The following is a 21300-nucleotide window of genomic DNA, read 5'->3' on the forward strand; positions in this document are numbered from 1 at the left end:
TGCAAGATAATGGATTTTCAAGAACTTAAGCTCTGATGACATGAATAGCTTTTAATCAATGTTTATACAGATGTGTTGTTATAACCAATCATTTACTTAAGTGCATGTATACTGAATTTGACTTTTTAAAAATTCCCAAATTTGCAGCAAGCTTCTATTGGGCCATTGGACTCTCTTTAGATATTAGATTTAATTATATTATTATGATTATTATTATTATTATTATTATTATTGTTATTATTATTATTATTGTCGTTATTGTTATTTAATAGAAATGGCAAAAGCGGCCGAGTCTGAGAATACTTCTCTATTGGAAAAAGTGAGTATAAACATTTACTTCTTCTTCCTCTCTCTCTGTCATTCTTCCTCTTATTGTTTTTCATATCATGTTTTTGTTGTTGTTGTTGCATATTTTACTCTCGACTCTCTGTTTATGCTTTTTCTCATTATTGTTATCCTTTTATTTCTTTGCAGCTTTTAATAAAAGTGTCGTCATTTCATCAACAGTTACCAGACGACCTGTTTAAATGGGGTCAGACAATGCTAAACAGCACGTTACTCAAATCCACTCAATTCGGAAACAGGCACGTCGTGTCCCTCCTCATCAAATTTGGAGCCAATAACTACAAAGAATGCATCGATTCATCTCGTCAGAACAACCACATAACGGCTTTTTTAAAGATATGTCAGGCAATTCTCGACGAAGAAGAAGATGTCATTGATATTTTATTAGCTCGTAACGATGAGGCCGTCGAGAATTACGACAAATACAGCGAATTAATAATTTTCCGTATCATACTAGCGCCTCTGCTGCAAAATGGTAAAATCAACATATCCACTGCTATTAACGTTGCCATGACAAGTGGCAAGTTATCCATGGCAGGTCGGATATTGCAGCACGTGTCTCATCATCCGAGCAGTGGGATCGTGGACTGGCATGACTTAGAGCTATCATATATAGACCCTCATTGGCTCCAAGGTCACGGGGTCAATTCCTTTACCTACGTCGGACTCTCTTCTAACCTTTTAAAATGCATTCCGGAGCAGATACTACGTTTTAATAATTTACAAAAAGTCCAGATGCATCACAATCGTATCACTGACATACCACATGAGCTCTTTTCGCTACCGAGGATCAAAGATATTGACCTGTCTTTTAACTTGATATCAGCATTGCCCTCGAGCATTCATTCCAACGTTGCCAATTCACTCCAGTCCCTCAATCTCTCTAACAACAATCTCACTCAGCTACCTTCTTATTTCAAACACTCTCACCTTCGCTCGCTGGATATCTCGTCAAACCTGTTTAGCAGCGTTCCTGATTGCCTCACAGTCATGGCCCATTTGACGACGCTAAACATCAGCTCTAACATTGGTATTGAGATAATCCCGTACGAACTAGGCAACCTCAGGCACCTCACATTTATTGGGATGCACCGTCTCCCTTACATTAAAAACATACCAACGGCAAACAAGAGCTCGCCCTTGGAATTCTTAAAATCACGAGCTCGTACCATACAGACCATCACTCACTATGACGTTATGGTGGTGTCTGCTAGCAACACTTCTCCACATATTGTTGAAGCTGTTTATAATGCAATCGATCGGCAGTCAAAACGAAAGCATTACTCCTGCCTTCAGTTTGATGATGACGCTCAATTTCAAATATTTCAACAATTCATGTCCCTCCCGTCCAGTATTTACGTTATCTTGTATGACATAGGAAACCCAAGCAGCCTCTACTCTGTTCTCTCTCATTTATTTCTTTACTCTTCTTCTCCTACGGTGATCATCGCCGCCTGTTCCACTGACCCTTTCATTAATGATGATCACGTTAAAATGCTCGAGCATCAAATCAAGCACTCAAATTGGAAGCAGTACAGAGAGAGAGTGACCATAGCCACGATATCAACTGACCAAGAGTCTCTGATAGGTCGGAGTAACAGCATTCACAGCCTGATTGAATTGATTGATCGAAAAGGCTCGTTTCGACGGACTACAGCAATAGTGCCAAACAGCTATAGCGTTTTGTCCGAGTATACCAAGAGTGAGGCTACAAGATTAATAGAGGATAACAAAGCTCCTATAGTCAGCTCATGGGACATGTGGGAGCTAGTGCGCTCCAGTCCTCATCATGATTTAGCCGGCCACAAGGAGCTATCGCTCGTTACGTCGTTCCTCCAATCAATATCATCAATACTACTGCTGCCTGCTAATAATAGCAACGAAAGGGATTGCTATGTCTTGAATAGGCAGTGGTTTGTCAGGGCTATGTCCGGTTTATTGAGAAATCATCAAAATTTAAGGATTGCCAATGGTCTTTATCCGGTACGAAATCTTTGTGATCTCCTCCACCCGTATTTTTCTACGGATATACCTTATGCTGTTTATACTGTGGCTAGCCTATTATCATTGGCTATACCTGTAACGAGTCATAACATATTAATCAAGAGCATGTTACAGTCTGCTAATAACGACCCGATCGCTTCCGATTTATCATCTCAGTATCAGATTCAACGTCTGTACAAGTTTGAGTCGCTCCCAATGTCTCTATGGCCTCGTTTACTGTCTCACTTATTAATAAATATGAACGGAATGATTAATAGACTAACTGAAGACAAGATGGGTGAGCAGCTACTCGAATCTTTTCATAATAATGCAGTGAATTGGAACTACTGGGCGAGTGGTATTATTGTTTGGATAAATGCGACTTCACTGGTCTACAGCATTGAATCAATTAATAATTTCTCACTAATCATTAGTGTAGCCAATACCCCGCTTGGCATACGAGCTATGAATCTCTTATCATTTACAATAAATACACTAATAATGAACTGGTATCCTCAGCTGTGGGATACAGTTTCTATCAACGGGATCTGCAGTGTCTGTTATTCGAATGACGAGTCCCTATCTTTATTTCCTATCAACGATTGTTTTAATTCCCTGACCAATGCAAGGACTCTTTCGTGTCCGAAAGATCACGAGTTATCTCCTGTTGCGATAATACCTGATATCTGTGATGAGGACTTTGTCATGATCTCTATGATCAAACTCAATGTTAACATCAAAGACATGTCGTCATGTCTAACAAGGCCTCCACTGGAAACCGTTTTTAAAGGTGAATATGGTAGCGTTCCGATAGCAGTGAAACCATACCCACCTCCAAACGACAGGAGCGCTAATAATCCTTTTCTCTCATTCTGGCATGAGATAACAACACTGCAATATGCCACACAGACAGATCAGTGCCCATACATTATCGACCCATTACTGGCGACTACCGATCCTTTTTCATTGGTCTTTAGCTTTGCCATGTTCTGTTCTATGGAGGACGTTATCTTAGAGCACACGATTAGCGTCTCTCCATTCCTAAGAATGAGGATAGTGTATCAGTTAGCCTCAGCATTGAAGACCCTTCACTCGTTGAAGATAATCCATCGCAACGTCTGCCTTGAGAATATCATAGTGTATTCACTGTCACTGGACGAGCAAGTTAACATTAAGCTAGGCGGATTCTCTCGGTCATGTCTAGAGATGTCACAAGGTCTGGCTGTTGGAGAGCATGGCCGCTTCCCTGCTCCGGAGATGAGTAATTATTTATACGAGTATGATCAGAGGGCAGACGTATTTTCATTTGCTTTCACATCGTATGAGATACTAACAAGAAAGAAGCTAAAGTGTCGCAAGGGAGTGAGATTTCAGACGGCAACGGGTAACGCTGATCGGCCTAATCTGAAACCGTTAAATGGACTTTGCCCGTACTTCACTCCATTACTGGACAAATGCTGGAACAACGATCCACACAAGCGACCCTATTTCATAGAAATACTCCACCAGTTCACTAAACCAATGCCGGTCCTTACAAGGGAAGGTTACTGCATCAACGAGACTCACGAATACAATGCATCTGCTGTGAGATACAACAGAGAATCAAATGGGACATTCTCTTGTGATCTATACATCTGCAGTAGCGTCTTAAGCATGAAGGACAGCACAGTCCTGACCCATCTCTCCATTCCTGGTTTCAAAACATTGAATAATACGTCTCTCCCTGCACAATGCATCGTCTGCATGGCCTGCACTAGGGAGTATCTCTGGGTCAGTTTCCAGCATAATTTTGTAAGAGTCTATTCTGCTAGTAGTCTAGAATTCATCAAAGAGCTGACATTCGATGCACACGTCCTTGTGATGGCTGTCAGTCCTGATTGCGTGTATCTTGGAAAGGAGGACGGAGAGATCCAAGTATTTAACTTGTCACAGCCTTCCCCGTTGCATGGGGCGTATAGAACTCGTGTCATTTCTTACCAGAAGCCGATCAAGTCTCTTCAAGTTTTAGATGACTGCATAATTTGCTGCACGAAAAATTCGTTTTATCGAGTCCATCCAAACACACTTCACGTGCTACAAGAGTTTCTACTCATATCGGAAACTGGAGTGAAGTCAGCTGTCGTTGCATTAGATCGTATGAACAACAATGAGTATTTATGGGTCTGCTTTAGGAGACTACAAGAGCTTGTTGTCTTTAATTGTGTCAAAGGGAAGGCTATATACGGTGTAAACTGCTCTCAAGTTATCGGGAAAGATAGAGCTGAAGTGTGGATTACCTGTATTCAGGTAGTACTTGATACTGTATGGGTTGGACTTAACACTGGACACATTTTAACATTCTCTGCATATTCTCTGACGCCACTACTTCTCACTTACTTCAAACCACACAAAGAGAACATCAGGCAGCTCGTGCTGCTGCAGCCTTCGTATTGGAACCCTGATGTCCACAGCAAGTTTTACGACGATGAGTCTGTTACAACTGACAGTGACTGTGGGACTGTGCCTTTCTCTCCAATCAGCGGTACCTATGGTGGATCGGTTCCAAGTAATCCATCACTACCAGCTCAAAATGTTGTAATACCTGAAGTTTGCTCTGTCCTCTCTTGCGGGCAAGGTGTGTACAAGCCGATCCCAAAGATAAGCGAAGATGGTATTCTATTGCACGATACTGACCCTGTTAATGGATTATGTGTTCTGAAAATGGACGGGCCTGATGCCTCTGGCTGCATTAAATTAGAATGTCAAGCACAGCGACAGTCGCGTCCTTATATGGCCAATTATAACGAAGCCTTGTACACGAATGTATCGAGGGCAACTTCATTTAACGAGTCACATCGTCTGTTGCCGCCCACTCCTTCAGTTAATAATGAAGCCACGCCCAACGAGCTTTCATCTGATGTTTATGAGTCGATAGTGCTTAGTCCAAAACATGATCCAGAATTAGCTGATTTCATATGCATAACTCCTAGTGACGTACCATCTCACCTATCTGATGACACACCAGTCCCCAGTAGGACCCATTCATTTGTCAACCACAGTCCCATTGTCGCACCAGTGTCACCCGGTTTCCAACCAATGTCCCCCAGTGTCCAACCAAAGTCCCCCGGTGTCCTACCAGCATCCACCAGTGATCCACCAACGTCCCCCAGTGTCCAACCAACGTCCCCCAGTGTCCAACCAAAGTCCCCCGGTGTCCTACCAGTGTCCACCAGTGATCCACCAGTGTCCCCCAGTGTCCCGTTACTATCCCCCAAACCGCCATTGTCCCCCAGTGCTCATCAATCATCAGATAATGATCATGATGATGGATTACCATTGACAGATTCAGAAGATGAAGGCGAAGGTTATGTACGCATGAAAAGTGCATCAGTTTCTCAACCACCAAAGGCTTACAAACCTCTTCATAAATTTCTTGATAAAAGCAGATCTCTTCCACCTGCTAGATATCAGCCTCTGGGTCTGTTAGAAAGGTATGTGCTATTTTACCTTAAGCCTACTATTTTTAGCATCTACTAAATTTAGCTATATTAGCGAGAGAGCTTTAAATCGCTAAATTAAATAGACGCCAAAATAATTATTATTCATTATAATGGTTATTATTTATAGTTAATTTGGTTAAAAACGCTAAAATTAGTAACGCTAAACATGACTTTTGCTGATTTCGCTAAAATTAGTAGATGCAAATAATAGTAGGCTTAAGGTAGTTTTATCAATATAGTATTCAGCGTTTCCCACAAAGCATGCTAAGTAAGTTAAAAGGCATGCTACTGATAACCCTGATTATAATTATTATAGTTTATAGTACCAATATTTATTTATATTTTAATTTTTTTCAGTACTGATTCTGGTGATTCTATTCCAAGTAATCCGTCGTCACCAGCAAAAAAATTAACGCCGGAAAAAAAATATTAATCAATCAAATAAACAAGTGAAATGTTTGACAATTAAAATACATGCGCTATGTGAAAAAGTATCATTTATTATTATTATTATTATTATTTTAAGAGTGTTTTACCATTCTCAAGTCCTAAAGCAAATAAATATAATTTACTCTCAATTTCAATGTCAAATTTCTCTTTTAAACTCTGTAATGACTTTAACAAGTTTTGAAGTGATAAGTAAAATGCCTACAGCAACGATTACTATTATTATCTATTAATATAATTAATTGCTAACTTCAATATATTCATCATCATCTAACGACTGTTTGCCAGCGTCATCAGTAATTGACACTAAAAATAAAAATAATAATATAATATAATAATAATTATTATTATCATTATACTTTGAACTAAGATTGTGTTTTCGGTGCTTTTCCATGGATCGCAATACACAGGTACGCTAATATTCTGTGGTCGGTGTGCATTAAATAGAATAATACCGAATATTATTTATTATTATACCTCAACCTTTCCCTCGTGTCCCGTTTCTTCTCTTAACTCTCTCTCTCCGGCCTCTGACGGTTCCTCGTTCTTATCGATAAGACCAGATGGAAACTCAACACATATCCTGTTATATGAGTATGATGTCATTATGATTGCACGTAGCAGGGATAAAGCCACACCCACTTATTGATTGGCGGACGATAGACGGCAACTAGCAATATCCTATCCTTATCTTTTTGAGTTGCTGCAACAATAAAGATGATGATAATAATAATGATGATGGATTATTACCAATAATATCAACGGCATCGGCTGTTCCTTTTCTAGTGGTTCGCTCCACAGTTTCCCAGACTCTAGTCTCTCCTTTTAAGCTGTAATGAATGTGTCCAGCTCTTATCCACTTCCCATCGAATATCCACGAGCATTCTTTCGATTTTATATCCCTCTCTTTATTGGACATTAGTCTCTGAAACTGTTTTTCAACAGTGCTAGATAACACCTCATCTTTAGCCGCCATGTTGAAGGTTAAAATTTTATTCATTTAGGGTGTGGTCAAGTTAGAAAATACTCTCGCACACCCTCCGTGTACCTCCGTTTACGTCTACCACGCTTCACAACGTTGGAGGGCTGTCAATAAAAGCGTTGGTTTTCTCTCCTCAGTTTCCAGAAGTCTAGCTAGTCTTTCAGCGATGTCTAAACTGAATAGGAAGAGCGTCTCCGAATGGCTCGATAGCAACGAAGAAATAGGCAAAGAGATAGTCGCCAACTTCTTAATGAAGCGGCCAGTATTCTGGAAAGAAATGGTGGAGCAGCAGACTCACCACACTGTTGCATCCCGCCGCCTCACTCTTCACAGGCTTAGCATAGCAGGAGCTCCGGGGCCTCTTCTCCCTTTTGCAGGAGACTGCGAGGGCATCACTAGCTCTGGAGTTAATATGAAAAGGTTTACTAGTGGCCCTATTATGATCCCCAAGAAGTCAAAGGACCAGCTTAGAAAGCTCAACAAACAGGACTTGTTCATGGAGCTATTGAAAGATGTCATATCTCCCGAATTTGACGTGTACAGCCTGAGTCACAAGATATTAGTGAACGTCCTGTTGCTCATTGATGGAGATCGATCATCTCTGTTCTTTGTTGAGGGAAGCAAGGAGAATCCTATACTCATTTCCCGATTGTTTGATGTTACTGCACATTCACAACTTGAGTCTGTGCTCCACGATGATTCTGAGGCAATAAAGATCCCGTTTGGCGTTGGGATCGTTGGACAGGTTGCCAAGACTGGAGAGCTCATTAATCTCAAGGATGCTTACGATGTAATTCTTAAAAGTTGCTTTTGTTATTAGTATTTTTACTTTCATTATTGTTTTACAGAGCCCCTACTTCAACAAAGAAATTGATAAGCTGACAGGTTACAGGACAAAAGCACTTCTCTGCATGCCAATAAAAACCTCATCAGGAGAAGTGAGCTTATGCAATTACATTTTAATACTATTGATGTTTCTTGCATAGGTGATTGGTGTTGCTCAAGTCATGAACAAGCATAACGATGGAGAATTCACTGAAGAAGATGTAGAGGTACTTTTACTAGAGAGAGTGGGGGGCTTGCGGGAGAGCTGCAGGAAGAGAGCTAAAAGAGACTGCGTTTTTTTAGTAACATATTTAAGAATGATAAGAATGCCAAATAAGCTGATGCGTACATGTACATATGTACTAATGTACACTATTAGTCACTTAATGTACGAATGTGCACCTCGCTGTTAATGTACGAATCTGCACCTCGTCGTTACTGACTGTTTTTATTAGGTTTTCAATACATACATGACATTTTGTGCTATCGGTTTGACGAATTCACACTTGTTTGAGTTGTCCTTTACCCACTCACGAAGGCTTCAAGTGAGCAATTTAAAATGAAACGAAATTAGATTTTCTTTTGAAAGATGCTGCTAGAGCTAACAAAGAAACTTTTTGAGGACACTACGTCAATGGAGGAAATGATAGAGTGCATTATGTCCGAAGCACTGAAGCTCATTCCGTGTGAAAAGTGCATTGTCGTTGTTGTGGACAAGAAAGTATGCAACATAGTAATAGTTACTATTATACTCATTATTGCAGACTGAAAATGATGTTACATTCAAAATAGCAATCCAGTTTAACGGGAAGGAAACGGAAACATTGACGTAATATAAAATCTAACCATCTCGATTTTATCTTCCTCTCTCCTTCTCCCTCTTTCTCTTTCTCTCTTGCTTTTACATTGTTTATTATAAAAAGCACTATTGATCCTGAGCATATCGATGGCTATGATGTTATCATTAAAGTTGCCCAAACTTGTGAAGTATGTTACCCGACCATTCTAACAAGTGTAATACATTATTTTTGTTGATTAGCAAATAATAACAAATGACGATGGCGCCCAGCAGTCCAAGACTACCCTCTCCATTTCATCAAACTCCAATATGCTGTGTATGCCAGTATTTAATGACAAGGGGGACCTGATGGGTAAGAGTTACCATGCAGTAGATCCTGAAGTAGTATCATTCCTTGTAGCCATTGTGAAGCTGGATAACAAGTTGAACGGTCTGCCATTTAACGACATGGAGCAAGAGTCCTTCCAAGTCTTCTCAATGTATTGCGGACTGGCGATACACAATGTGCTCAACTATGAGAAAATCAAACGAGCAAATGCAAAGCAGACTGTTGCCCTAGAGGTAAGCTCAAGTTGTTCTTATAATGACTATAAAGGGAATTTCTTTCTATTTTAACTGATTCATATACCCTTGTCCTATACATACATGTACACATGTATGTACATGTATATTGTATTTAGAAAGTTTGAGCCAATTCTGAGTACAAATTTTGGCCAAAAAACTAAGATTAATAATACTTGTCATTGATAATTGTTACTATTATTGTGCAGGTGCTATCATACCATGCTGCTGCTTCACTGGACGAAACGGAGCGTTTAATGGTAAGCATCTATTAGCATTATAAAGTAACCATCATGCATGTATTGCTAATACTAGTCTATGAGTATACAAAATATCAAAGATGCTGAGTTAGTCTCCTTCACATTTGATGACTTAAAATTTACAGACGATGAGACGGTCCTTGCATCTGTGTTGATGTTCAAAGAAATGGGCTTTACTCACAGATTCCACATTGATGATAAGGTAAAAATAAACATTAATTGTTATTCCATTGATAATATTGTTGTGTTAACTTTATTTTCAATTGTAGTCATTATTTCGTTGGGTTTTGACCGTGAGGAAGAACTATAGGCCAGTTCTGTATCACAACTGGAGGCATGCTTTTAATGTAGCACAAGCAATGTTCACAATAATGGTAAGTGCATATACACATTTTCCTCATGCTATTGACTATATTATGTACATGCATATAACAGTCAGGAAGGATTGGTTGCCAGTTCACAGATATTGAGAAGCTTTCGTTGCTTATTGCATGCTTTTCACATGATCTAGACCACAGGGGAACCAACAATGCTTTCCAATCAAAGCAAGCTCTCCAATTCTCACTCTTTCTCTTAGCCTATTTTATGTATGTAACATGTACTTTTATTATTAATAATAGGATAGAGAGTCCATTGGCTCAGTTATACACTACTAGTACTATGGAGCACCATCACTTCAATCATTGCATCATGATACTCAACTGCGACAGTAACAAACTGCTCCAGAATGTCTCCTCAGAAACTTACGAAAAGATAATTCGAGTCATTGAAGATGCAATCCTTTCCACTGATCTATCACTCTATTTCAAGTAAAAATGAAAGAAATTTTTGTATTTAAATTTGTCATCAAATGTGCATGTTTATACAGAAATAGAAGCAAGTTTTTTGACATGATCAACTCTGGTGAGTTTGACAGTTCTGATGTTATCCACAGGGACCTTATGAGGTATTAAAATGTACTAATTACAGTATTACTAATAGTCATTGGTCAATCAATAGAGGAATGCTAATGACGGCTTGTGACGTTGCAGCTGTTTCTAAGCCATGGCGAATTCAAAGAAGGGTACATTAATTGAGTTAATTATTATTATTATTGTTTAATAATAATTGCTAGGTTGCTGATTTAGTGATGAAAGAGTTTTTCCAGCAAGGGGACATGGAGAGGGAAAACTTGAACATGACACCAGTGGTAATAGCAATTAATAATTATTATTGCTCCAAAATTTTGGCCAAAGTCCCTGTACATGTACCAACTCTGGCCAAATTTTGTCAAAGATGAAAAATAGAGCAATTCTCCATTTTCATAATTTTTTCCTGATACATATACACTGTGCATGTATTTAGTGGGCGTAGAAAGTTTGAGCTGATTCCAATCAAATTTGGATTTTTAAAATGAATTTCTAATTATTATTATTAGGCTATAATGGACAGGAGGAAGATTGATGAGCTGCCACAGATGCAGGCTGGATTCATAAAAGGTGTCTGTCTTCCCCTATACAAGGTAACAACTACCCTATATTAGCATGGCAGAGCCAACTACTGTACAATATTCTATATGTACATGTAGGTGCTAGCAAAATTTAGTCCCGAGTTCTTACCAATGGCAGATGGAGCTCAGTTCAACCTTAATGGTTGGGAAGAAAGAATAAAAAGCCCTGGTATAGATCGTAAGCACATAAACCATGCTGAGTCTAAATTATAAATAATAATAGATAAATATTTCGTGTGTTGTTGTCCTTTTAGGTCACGGATCCATTTCTGTTTCCCACCGATCCATGTCTATCACGCCCTCTATCACAGAATCCACACCCATTCCTGCCAGCGCAACAAGTACTGTGAATCAGAGGCTTGGATTGATTGAGGCGTGGGTTGATCACACTCAAGATGAGAGGAACACCACTCGTCGTAACAGAAAGTGCAATGTACTTTAGTTGCACTGTCATAAACTCATAGACACTTTAAAAGATACTATATCTTCACACTCAGACACTTTAAAAGATACATGTACTATGTATTCACACATAGACACTTTAAAAGATACTACTGTATACATGGGTATTCACCTTTTGTTTAAATAATCATGATTGCCCTTCCATTACACTTATTACAAAAATAATAAGAATTGTTATTAGCAATGTCATTATTGCCATCATGGCGATCATCAGTCCATGGTAGCGTCCGTGCTTGTTGATGCTTCCGTTGTTCCATTAGCGTCTTTTCACTGAATGAGAGGTGTGGCAGGCCTCTACTAGTGGGCGTTGTCTCCTTTGGCACCGGATACAATAGCTATTAATAATTATCGTAATTATCATGTTCTACTTAATTATTGTTTTTACTTTATGAGCTAATTTTTCCCCTTCAGTGAGTGACGTATTAAGAGATAGCAACGAGGGCATGGGCGTGGCTTCGTGCCTTGCACTTATTTTATCGGAAATCATTTGAACTGCAACGCTAGTGTTTTTAGCCAATTCTAATACGTTGCACCCTAACAACAAACAATAAAATAAACAACAACAACAAACAAAATAAACAACAACAACAAACAATACAATAAACAGAAACAACAAACAATAAAGTAAACAATACCTTGATGAATAGGCTGTAACTGTACAGGAGTCACTGTTGCTATTTTTATCCCACTAGCAGTGCTATTAGCTGTCGAGCTAGTACTCATTAATTTTCTACTAATATTATTGACAAGTTGGTGTATCGCTTTGATATGGTTCATTAGCTGATCCCTTTCATCAAGCAATGTCTGTAATGTATTGACTGATAGGTGATAATGATTCCCCTTCCATTCTCTCAATTCGTCAATGAGTAACCTACTAGCAAGTACCTTACATTTCCATACATCACATTCGATCGTAAGTCCCTCGATTTCCTCGTTCATCTCCATTAGCTCTGTTATTGAGTGATTTAACTTGCTTTCTAAAGTCACCTTATCCCGTATTAGCGTCTCTATCTCTGTGCCCATTTCACCGCCCACTGACGCTAATAGTAATCTCTTAAGCTCTTTCATGGCCTTGTTTTGATCCTCTATCATTCGCTCAAGTTCAGTAATGTCCCGATGAGGAGAGAGGCGAAGAGAGGAAGGTAAAGTGGACCGTGTTCTTGTAATCAAAGGTGTACTGGTGATCAGTGGGTCACTCCAGGAGACATCAGTCACCCTATTAATAACAACAAAAATAATTAATTTTTTAATTTTATGGACCAACTTACTTGTACTTTTCATATTTCTTCTTTGATATGAGATCCTGTGCTTTCTTTAAGTACTATACCTCCAATAAAATAATGATAAATTATAAAATAATGAACCTTTTCTTTGAGAGCTTGCTTTCTTCTTCTACAACTTTCCATGATAGCCCTATAAGCCACACCTAATCATGCGTGGGAGTAGAATATTCAGCCACACCTTCTGCGTGGGAGTAGAATTAGCAGCCACTCCTTTTTAAGCCACGCCTATTAAAGAAGGAGTCAATCATGTTTGGAGGAGAGTTTGTTATTCCTCTCTTTTGGGGAGTAGTACTGACCCTCTCTCTAGAGATACTTCTCCTTTTGCTTTGGCTGAGACGGCAGCCTGTGACCACGCCCTCAAAACAACCATTCCCATCATTTAAAAGAACCAAATCACCAGAGGTCAGTTGAAGTTGATCACGTGATCACTGGTTGCTATATCACACTAGGTTTTGCAAGACATTGATAAGAGCCTAGAGTCGTGTGATTGGTTTAATATAATAACCGATTTCCTTTATCAAGAACTTAGGGACACAGAGACTGCAAGACGGTAAGAAAGGGAGACGGAAACGATAATAATAATAATAATAGTAATGGCAATAGTAATGATATAAAATAACGCTAATAATTAATGATTGTTGATTAATAGATTAATAATGAAGCAAATAAAGAAGGAGTTTAAGGAGCTACTCCTCACAAAAACCGAAGGGAAAATGTTTGATGAACTTAAGGTCCGTGAGTACAACATGGGGGAGTCCCTGCCGATATTCAGTAATATTGAATTGGTGGATGTAATTAGAGATAGCGAACTTCCAAATAAGAGGATAGAGGTATATCTGTATTGGTAACAAACATTATTAATGAGTGTATAAATTATGTTAATTTTAGTTGATTGAATTTAATTGTTCAGTGGACTATACAGGATCATTTGAAATTGGTATAGACGCAGTAATGGTAATCAAATTTATTATATTTTATTTATTTATGTTTATTTATTTTGTTAGATGTTTGGTCGCTCGGCTTACGTGTCGATTCAGCTCCGTCAGCTAAAGGGGCGGGGCCGATTTCAAATGTCCAGGAGCCCGTTCAATCACTGGTCGTTTGCTTTCTTAGAAGAGCCTCAAGTGGAAGTGATAGTCACAAGTCGATTTGAAGGAAGGAGCCTACCACGCCTCTCTGCATTCTTAGAATCACAGGTCTATTAATATTAGTAATTAATATCAAATCGTGAGAGAAATTGATTTTTATAGTTTAAGAGATGGATTAGGAGAACTCACACTTTACCTAATTACAAAGTTCGTTTCAAACCGTTTTTCAGGAAATACAAATATCACGACCAGTTAAATGATGTAAGAGAAAGGGGGAGAGAAATTATTGCACTAATACTACCATAATACTACCATTACATTACATCATTTATTGAGATATCATTACTTTGAATGATGTATAATGCATGTAGGTATACTTGCACAATGAGATGTTGACATCAGGAGGTTTAGAAGTTAAAGTTGTGGAGTGCAGCAGGTTGAGATTAGTCGATATTGCAATTGATGTCTACTGTACTTTATCTATAGGCAAGCACTATATACAGTTATCATAATTGTACTATTATTATTATTATTACTATTATTGTTATTATTAATAGATGCTCTGCCACAGGAGCCATTGGTTGGCCTGTGGAAGAACGTATGGCCGTATCACGACTTTCTTGTTTGTAAGTTGCATCCTTACCAAACAATAGGAATGAAATATAAACTGGTAAATAAAAAAATAAAAAAGTATAAGTTATTGTTCTTCTTATTTATAGTTTTATTTGGAAGAGGATAGAGGTAGCTTTGTTATAGTATCGGAAGTGTACGATGGATCGCCAGCATCTGAGGCTGGTATTAAAAGAGGAGACATACTTACTAAAATTGATACCGTGAAGATAACCACCGTCGAACAAGCAAAGAAGATAATAAAGACTCTTGCAACTGCAATAAAGTAACCGTGACTGCTAATACGTATGAGAGTTTTCATTCTTTGCAGTAATAAGTAATTGTTATGCTAATTGTTGTTAATTGTTGCAGTAATAAGTAAATGTCATGTTGTTCTTATAGGATATTGATTACAGTTCAAAGACCAACCACTGACTTATTGAAGCATTTTGCAAAAAGGTAAGCATCAAATCCCCATCATTATTGCATACATATATGTATATGTACACTGTATTATGTACATTGTGTAATGTCATTATTACAATTGCGTACATATATGTACATAGTAGGGGGAAATCAAAGAGGTCATCACATAAAAGTGGCACTAATGTTGGAGAAAGAGGTACATGTATACACAGAGTATGGTATTATAAGCGATTCTTTACTTATTATAATATAAGGATTAGAAGAATTTGAACACATTCAGAGCACAAGCGATGATATTAGTAGTCTAGGGGGTGTGGTCAACAGGAGAATAATTAGAGGAGGACGAGCTCAAGCGTCAAGTGCTGAAGGAACTGGAGAAAGTAATTATAAGTTAATCCATTACTAATAATCATGTTGGCCTAGTTAATGAACCAGTTCATGAGCCAGCTAGTGAAATATCAAGTAGCGAAAGGACAAGATCAAACGAGGGCAGGCCTCACGTACGCTTGCCTAGACAGTACAAGACAAAACCAGTGGCAGTTTCACAAGTACGCCGACATTTTAATATTACTTTTTATTTGCTTAATTAGAATCCTGTCTGGGATGAATTATTCAACTTTGAAGTATCGTCGAGCGAGTATCGCTATCTCAACGTTTGTGTCTGGTCTCACCTCAAAGGTGAAGAGGGAGATATAATGATTGGATATGTAAGACAAAGACATAACCCACTTTTAATGACCATCCTTAATAACTACATGTACATGTAGGTGTCTATATCTCTGACGGATTTAGCGATCGAGTGTAGCTTAACTAATTCAGGGACTCATCAGCAGAGATACGTGCTAGTACCAGCAAAGTTATCTAAAATAATGACAAGGTATTAGTTAGTATTAAGGCAGCTACAGTACTGCTCAGCTATAAGTTTTCGTTTAGTAGTGATTAGTAGTTTAGTAGTGATCTCCAGCATTATCTGTGTTCATAATAACTACACTAGTGCACCATAAAACGAGATAAGCACATGATGTACATGTTAAATACGGAGTATTACAGGTGTATCTTCACTAGTGCAGTTTGGATGCATAGACAAGCTGTACCCGTGCCGTGTACAGGATAAGTAAGCTTATAGCTGAGTGGTACCGTAGCTACAGTAGGTTCTCACTTCTTAGTATAACAAATTCCCTGACACGTGTTAAAATTTAATGGAAAATGATTCTTACATGACACGTGTGAAAATTTAATTGAAAATGATTCTTACGTGGCACGTGTGAAAATTTAATTGAAAATGATTCTTACGTGGCACGTGTGAAAATTTAATTGAAAATGATTCTATTCTTAACACGTGACACCATTTGCTTCTATTACACTTTCAAATTCATGCGAATTGTGAAGCAATCAAGTGCCTCCATGTGTCAAAATGTCAGAATCTATTCTGACATTCGTGACACATGGCACCATTTGTTTCTATAATTTTATAACACTTCCAAATGGGTGTGAATCAATGCACCATATTGGGATTGAGAATCTGCCTTTTTAGTATTAGTATTGTTTTTGTTGTTATTGTTGTTGTTATTGTTGTTGTTGTTGTTATTATTATTGTTTTTTGCAGTCGTGCTGCTCTTAAAGTTACCTCGGGTCATACAGAGCTACCGGCTACAGCAAAACTGAATAAGATAATCGGAAGCAAGAAATACGTCGGAGATATCACACTTCAGTTTAGGCACACGCCCACAGAGACAGACCATGCCCACTCAACGAGTAGTAGCAACAGGAAGAGAAAAAAGAGAAAAGACTCGGAAGTATGGGCTATCAACTTTTATTAATTTTAATTGCTTTTCTTTACAGAACGAAATCGAGACTAGTAAAAAATTGTAAGTTACAATGATAATAATAATAATAATAATAATAATAATAATAATGTGTACATGTATCTACATGTATTTTTAGTCCTACGAAGCCATTTACAGCAGGTGAAGGCTCCGACCACCCATCAAAGCATATTTTCGATCCAGTGGATCTCAAAATCAGTGAAAAGAAATGTTTTATTTGTCACGACAGGGTAACGAATAGGAAGATACATGTAGAAAAGAGATTATAGCTTGTTTTATTTACAGATATGGAAACAGGCTTGGAAGTGTAAGAGGTGTGAAATTGTCACTCATTTAAAATGCACCAACTACTGCAAGAAAATGGTACCATGTCACAAAGAAGGGTAAGGTTACTATGGTTATGGTGTGTGTTACCATAGTCACTACAGGGGAGAAGAAGTCGAAGAGAATGTGTTATTAAGTGTTGATGAATCCAGTAATGCAACAGTAAGATATTCCATCGATCAGGAATGGGCACTGCTTGAAAGAGAAGAGGAAGAGAAAGAAGAATATGCTAGAGAGAGAACCATACTAGAAGAGAAAGAAGAAAGCTACAGTCACGCAAGAATGTTATATAGATCTGTCAGTGAAGGTATCGTTATTATTACTATAGTGGCAAGCATCATGTACATGTTGCCATTTTGGGAAAAAGCATGGGCTATAGTTCAGGGGATTTTTCAGAAATTGGTCGATTTTAAAAATGGCCATAACTCGAAAAATTTAAGTTGGAATCGGCCCAAACTTTCTACATAGCATAAGGACATCATTATATTTCAGAAAATGTAATAAAAATTGAGGGTGATTTCGGAGCCATTTTTTGGAAAAAAGCATGGGCTATATAGTACAGGGAATTTTACAGAAATTGGTTGATTTTAAAAGTGGCTATAACTTGAAAATTTCCAGTCAGAGTCAACTCAAACGTTCTCTACATAGCATAAGGACATCAATATGTATCAGAAAATGTAATAAAAATTGGAGGTGATTTCGGAGCCATTTTTTGGAAAAAAGCATGGGCTATAGTACAGGGAATTTTTCAGAAATTGGTCGATTTTAAAAATGGCCATAACTCAAAAATTTGAAGTCAGTTAATGATTATTATTCATTTTTGTAGGACTAGTTACTAAACAAGATGGTAACGGAGCAATTCTTGAATCAATTGATACTGATACTGGCGGTCAAGATGTAAATGACACCTATATTCATGTTCTTTGTTAATTTATTATGAATGATGCCTAGGTAACACCTCCTGAGTCTGATAATAGTTCAACTGATGATGAGCATAAAGACCTTGAATCTCTTACTAACGATGCTACATGTGTGTCACATGAGACTGGATCACATGATAAAGAAGAGGATGAGAATTTAAGCGAGTTGCTATTGGAAGGTTATACTGAAGAAGAATTGATGGAGAAAGTAAAATAATTATTAAGAATAATATTAATGGTGTTCAACATGGCCTTCTAAATCTTTTTCTCTTTTGTTAGATTAATATGGCTCAGAATTCTTTGGATCTGCTTGCAACTCAGAAAAGGGAGCTTGCATCATCATCTGAAACCAGCATGACAGAGGAACTAAGAGAACACTTACTAGTAATGATTAATTAATAATTAATGTTTATTTTTCTTATTTCTACTAGGCAAAGAATGAAGCACAGCAAGAAACGACTGAAGAACTTTTAAAACAGCAAAAGAAATTATTAGAAAAATTATTATCATAATATTATTATATTATTCGTTTTTTTCGTTTGTGTGTGATTTTTGTCTGAAGAAGATTTACGTTTTGAAAACAGTGCAAGTTCAAATGAGCCTTTAACTGACTCTAGAAATTATGCATTAAAGACAGATATAGCTAGCATTTTACCACTAGAATGCAAGGAGGCATTTATTACAAGTAATATTCTCTTGCTCTTAAAACTTTCAAAACCAGAAACTTTATTAATGTTTATAAATTATGATAGAAAATTTTCCCCTTTGATACATGTATGCTTGCTATTATTTCTGTAGGTCCAGTGTCAGTAAAGAGTCCACTATAGCCTCAGCAAGGGATAAAAGTTTAAAAGGCTTGTGTTCTGAAATCTCCAGAGCATGAGGTATGGAGTCTGTGATCCAGAAGTTTGAGAATGGGACTGGATCTTTTGATGTGAATTTCTCCCATGACCTCTCGGGGAAGACAGGATGAGTCACAAAGAGACTAATGGCCGTAGCTCCTTGAGACTGTAATACCTGAAAAAGAACAGTATATTCCAGTAAAACACAGTATATTCTAGTAAAACACAGTATATTCTAGTAAAACATAGTAAATGTTAAATTTGTGAATTGTACAAATACATGTACGCCTTCTCCCTTTAGTATACTTCAGTATATTTCAGTAAATTATTTGTATACCTTAGAGCACTCAATAAGTGTTCCCCCAGTCTGTACAAGATCATCAATGATGACAACATGTCTACCAGTAGGATCACCTGTTAAATGCACATCAGTAATCTTCAGTATACTCCAGTATACTATGCTCACCTTCCTTGATTATTACATGCCTCTCGTCCCCTTGTCTCGTCTTTATGCACATTATCAACGGCCAGTCACGAAATAAGGAACTAAATCGTTTGTGAGCTCCGTCATCGGGGAACGCTATCGCTAGGTTACCATTGTCGGGGAGCTTCTTCAACTCCTTGATGAGGTAAGGTATTGCTGATAGCAACCTGTAAGTAAATTTTCGCATTTTAACTTCAAATTTAGCTCCAAAAAAGGAATCATGATATTATATCGTATAGTGGGAAATTTTGGAGTGAATTAAATTTGGCAAATTGGCGTTTTGATAGCCATTCGGCAAAATAAAAAATCCGCCATTTTGAGCCATTATACGCATGCTCAATGGCATGTGGCCAAAAACTCACAAAATTAAAATCTTCTAATCACCCAAAATTTAGCAATTCGCCAAATTTTACTCCCTCCAAATTTCTCGCTACACGGTACATGCTTTACATGCATATTGTGTCCATATACAATCAAGAGTACATGTATCTATTCTTGATACAATGTACATGAAATTTAGAAAATCATAATGTATTACCTTGGTATTATATTATAGGAGAAGTAGAAACGTTCTTGAAGAGCGTGTATGTCGAATATGATGATCTGAGCAGGTCCTCTAGCAGCTAGTGGTATAGCTGATAGCATCACAGCTAAACTCTACTGGAGAAAAGAAAAACTATTACCATGTACATGTATATGTATGCGTACATGTACATGTAAATGTACGTCTAGTCGTCTACATAAAAAGGGAATGATCAACTGATGGCCAGGGTTTCCCATTGGATTTTGGCATAGTACTCATGCAGCTTCTTGTCAGTGAATTGTAAGTCCCTGTACTACAGTACAGGGTATTTCACCAAAAATCACAGGAGGAGAATTCTCCATTTTAATAATTTTTCCTGATACATATACATGTTCTTATGGTGTGCAGAAAGTTTGAGCTGATTCCAGTCAAGTTTGGATTTTTTATGAATTTTTAAAGTTGCTCCAAAATTGGACCAAAGTCCCTGTACTATAGTACAGGGAATTTGGTCAAATTTCACCAAAATTGAAAGGGAGAGAATTCTCCATTTTTATAAATTTTTCTGATACATATACATGTTCTTATGGTGTGCAGAAAGTTTGAGCTGATTCCGATCAAGTTTGGATTTTTCATGAATTTTAAAAGTTGTTCCAAATTAGGACACTTAGTATGCTTTGTGGGAAACCCTGCTAGCATGACAGACCTTTGCCGTAACAACTTGTCCTTCATGATCGATCCTCTCCATTGTGCCCGTTGGGAAAAATGGTAAAATAAGACAAAAAGATCTCACAAAATACCTACATAATTAACGAGCTCCACCCATCAATGAATAATTAATGAGGTAGTACCTTGGAAACGAATAAATCAGTGAAAGCTCTTCAAACATTACTTCAGGCGTGTGAAAACTTGCAACAAATATAACTGAAAATAATAATAATAATTATTATTATTCATAATTATTTTTGTGGTACATACCATCTCTCCCAACAACTTGGTCAATGTTGTTAATAAAAATGTCTGGCCAGCCATCACGAAACTTCCTCCATTGAATGAAATCGCATAATTCAACAGACCTATATTGATTCTTCTATAAATAAAAGAAAAAAGAAAAAATGGGTAGAGGGAGGGTTAAAATTACATGTTTGGGCAGTTTGGCTTCCCTACGGCCGAGATCAACGACATCCTTTGCTAGTTTCTTCATGGAGGGATGATAAAACACCATCACTGGCTTCCAGAATAAAGACTGGCTGGAGGTATCCACACTGAGGGAACGATGAACGAGAAGGCTGCCTTGATTCTCCATGTTTTCTCCTTCCGCCATTTTGTTTTAGATTTCCGCCAAA

The 21300-nt window shown here is 37.7% G+C and overlaps 6 protein-coding genes across 8 annotated transcripts; 3 read left to right on the forward strand and 3 right to left on the reverse strand.

Moving 5' to 3' along the window:
• The first annotated feature begins 274 nt into the window (after nucleotides 1-274).
• LOC100632916 (leucine-rich repeat serine/threonine-protein kinase 1-like) lies at nucleotides 275-6352 on the forward strand. Its single transcript, XM_003385791.3, has 3 exons — nucleotides 275-319; nucleotides 475-5798; nucleotides 6165-6352. The coding sequence occupies exons 1-3, from the start codon at nucleotides 275-277 to the stop codon at nucleotides 6238-6240; spliced, it is 5445 nt and encodes a 1814-aa protein (XP_003385839.2). The 3' UTR covers nucleotides 6241-6352.
• On the reverse strand, nucleotides 6245-7259 carry LOC100632790 (uncharacterized Nudix hydrolase P35G2.12-like). The gene is made up of 6 exons (XM_003385790.3): nucleotides 7005-7259; nucleotides 6897-6957; nucleotides 6732-6837; nucleotides 6614-6677; nucleotides 6505-6560; nucleotides 6245-6455 (listed from the first exon to the last, which is right to left on the reverse strand). Exons 1-6 carry the CDS (start codon nucleotides 7252-7254, stop codon nucleotides 6324-6326), a joined length of 669 nt encoding a protein of 222 aa, XP_003385838.2. The 5' UTR covers nucleotides 7255-7259; the 3' UTR covers nucleotides 6245-6323.
• A 42-nt stretch (nucleotides 7260-7301) lies between these two features.
• Nucleotides 7302-11779, forward strand: LOC100640664 (cGMP-specific 3',5'-cyclic phosphodiesterase-like). 3 transcript variants are annotated; one of them, XM_019995280.1, is made up of 20 exons: nucleotides 7302-8026; nucleotides 8085-8174; nucleotides 8223-8288; nucleotides 8517-8606; nucleotides 8651-8782; nucleotides 8826-8890; nucleotides 8985-9048; nucleotides 9101-9212; nucleotides 9261-9421; nucleotides 9631-9681; nucleotides 9737-9883; nucleotides 9951-10055; nucleotides 10117-10226; nucleotides 10302-10490; nucleotides 10550-10627; nucleotides 10681-10744; nucleotides 10796-10870; nucleotides 11099-11182; nucleotides 11249-11348; nucleotides 11394-11779. In XM_019995280.1, the coding sequence occupies exons 1-20, from the start codon at nucleotides 7403-7405 to the stop codon at nucleotides 11540-11542; spliced, it is 2556 nt and encodes an 851-aa protein (XP_019850839.1). In that variant the 5' UTR covers nucleotides 7302-7402; the 3' UTR covers nucleotides 11543-11779. The 3 variants fall into 3 exon arrangements, with proteins under 3 accessions (XP_019850839.1, XP_019850837.1, XP_019850838.1); XM_019995278.1 differs by having other exon boundaries at nucleotides 11425-11779; XM_019995279.1 differs by having other exon boundaries at nucleotides 11249-11339; nucleotides 11425-11779.
• Nucleotides 11730-13076, reverse strand: LOC109581289 (golgin-45-like). The gene is made up of 5 exons (XM_019995281.1): nucleotides 12997-13076; nucleotides 12901-12953; nucleotides 12268-12848; nucleotides 12018-12166; nucleotides 11730-11967 (listed from the first exon to the last, which is right to left on the reverse strand). The coding sequence occupies exons 1-5, from the start codon at nucleotides 13036-13038 to the stop codon at nucleotides 11752-11754; spliced, it is 1041 nt and encodes a 346-aa protein (XP_019850840.1). The 5' UTR covers nucleotides 13039-13076; the 3' UTR covers nucleotides 11730-11751.
• Nucleotides 13077-13128: 52 nt separating this feature from the next.
• LOC100640792 (uncharacterized) lies at nucleotides 13129-18691 on the forward strand. The gene is made up of 24 exons (XM_011405017.2): nucleotides 13129-13317; nucleotides 13365-13465; nucleotides 13565-13745; nucleotides 13804-13869; nucleotides 13920-14111; nucleotides 14166-14264; nucleotides 14375-14489; nucleotides 14561-14673; nucleotides 14723-14898; nucleotides 15015-15071; nucleotides 15179-15234; nucleotides 15293-15418; nucleotides 15462-15586; nucleotides 15629-15745; nucleotides 15806-15915; nucleotides 16645-16834; nucleotides 16881-16906; nucleotides 16983-17094; nucleotides 17150-17247; nucleotides 17293-17495; nucleotides 18015-18085; nucleotides 18140-18316; nucleotides 18388-18492; nucleotides 18540-18691. The coding sequence occupies exons 1-24, from the start codon at nucleotides 13162-13164 to the stop codon at nucleotides 18618-18620; spliced, it is 2853 nt and encodes a 950-aa protein (XP_011403319.1). The 5' UTR covers nucleotides 13129-13161; the 3' UTR covers nucleotides 18621-18691.
• Nucleotides 18692-18787: 96 nt separating this feature from the next.
• LOC100640917 (ribose-phosphate pyrophosphokinase 4-like) lies at nucleotides 18788-21288 on the reverse strand. The gene is made up of 8 exons (XM_003385769.3): nucleotides 21096-21288; nucleotides 20933-21044; nucleotides 20806-20878; nucleotides 20661-20754; nucleotides 19973-20091; nucleotides 19417-19601; nucleotides 19288-19364; nucleotides 18788-19125 (listed from the first exon to the last, which is right to left on the reverse strand). Exons 1-8 carry the CDS (start codon nucleotides 21276-21278, stop codon nucleotides 18895-18897), a joined length of 1074 nt encoding a protein of 357 aa, XP_003385817.1. The 5' UTR covers nucleotides 21279-21288; the 3' UTR covers nucleotides 18788-18894.
• Nucleotides 21289-21300: the final 12 nt, after the last annotated feature.

This window comes from Amphimedon queenslandica, unplaced genomic scaffold, assembly GCF_000090795.2.
Source record: "Amphimedon queenslandica unplaced genomic scaffold, v1.1 AMPQUscaffold_13448, whole genome shotgun sequence".
Lineage (NCBI taxonomy): Eukaryota > Metazoa > Porifera > Demospongiae > Haplosclerida > Niphatidae > Amphimedon > Amphimedon queenslandica.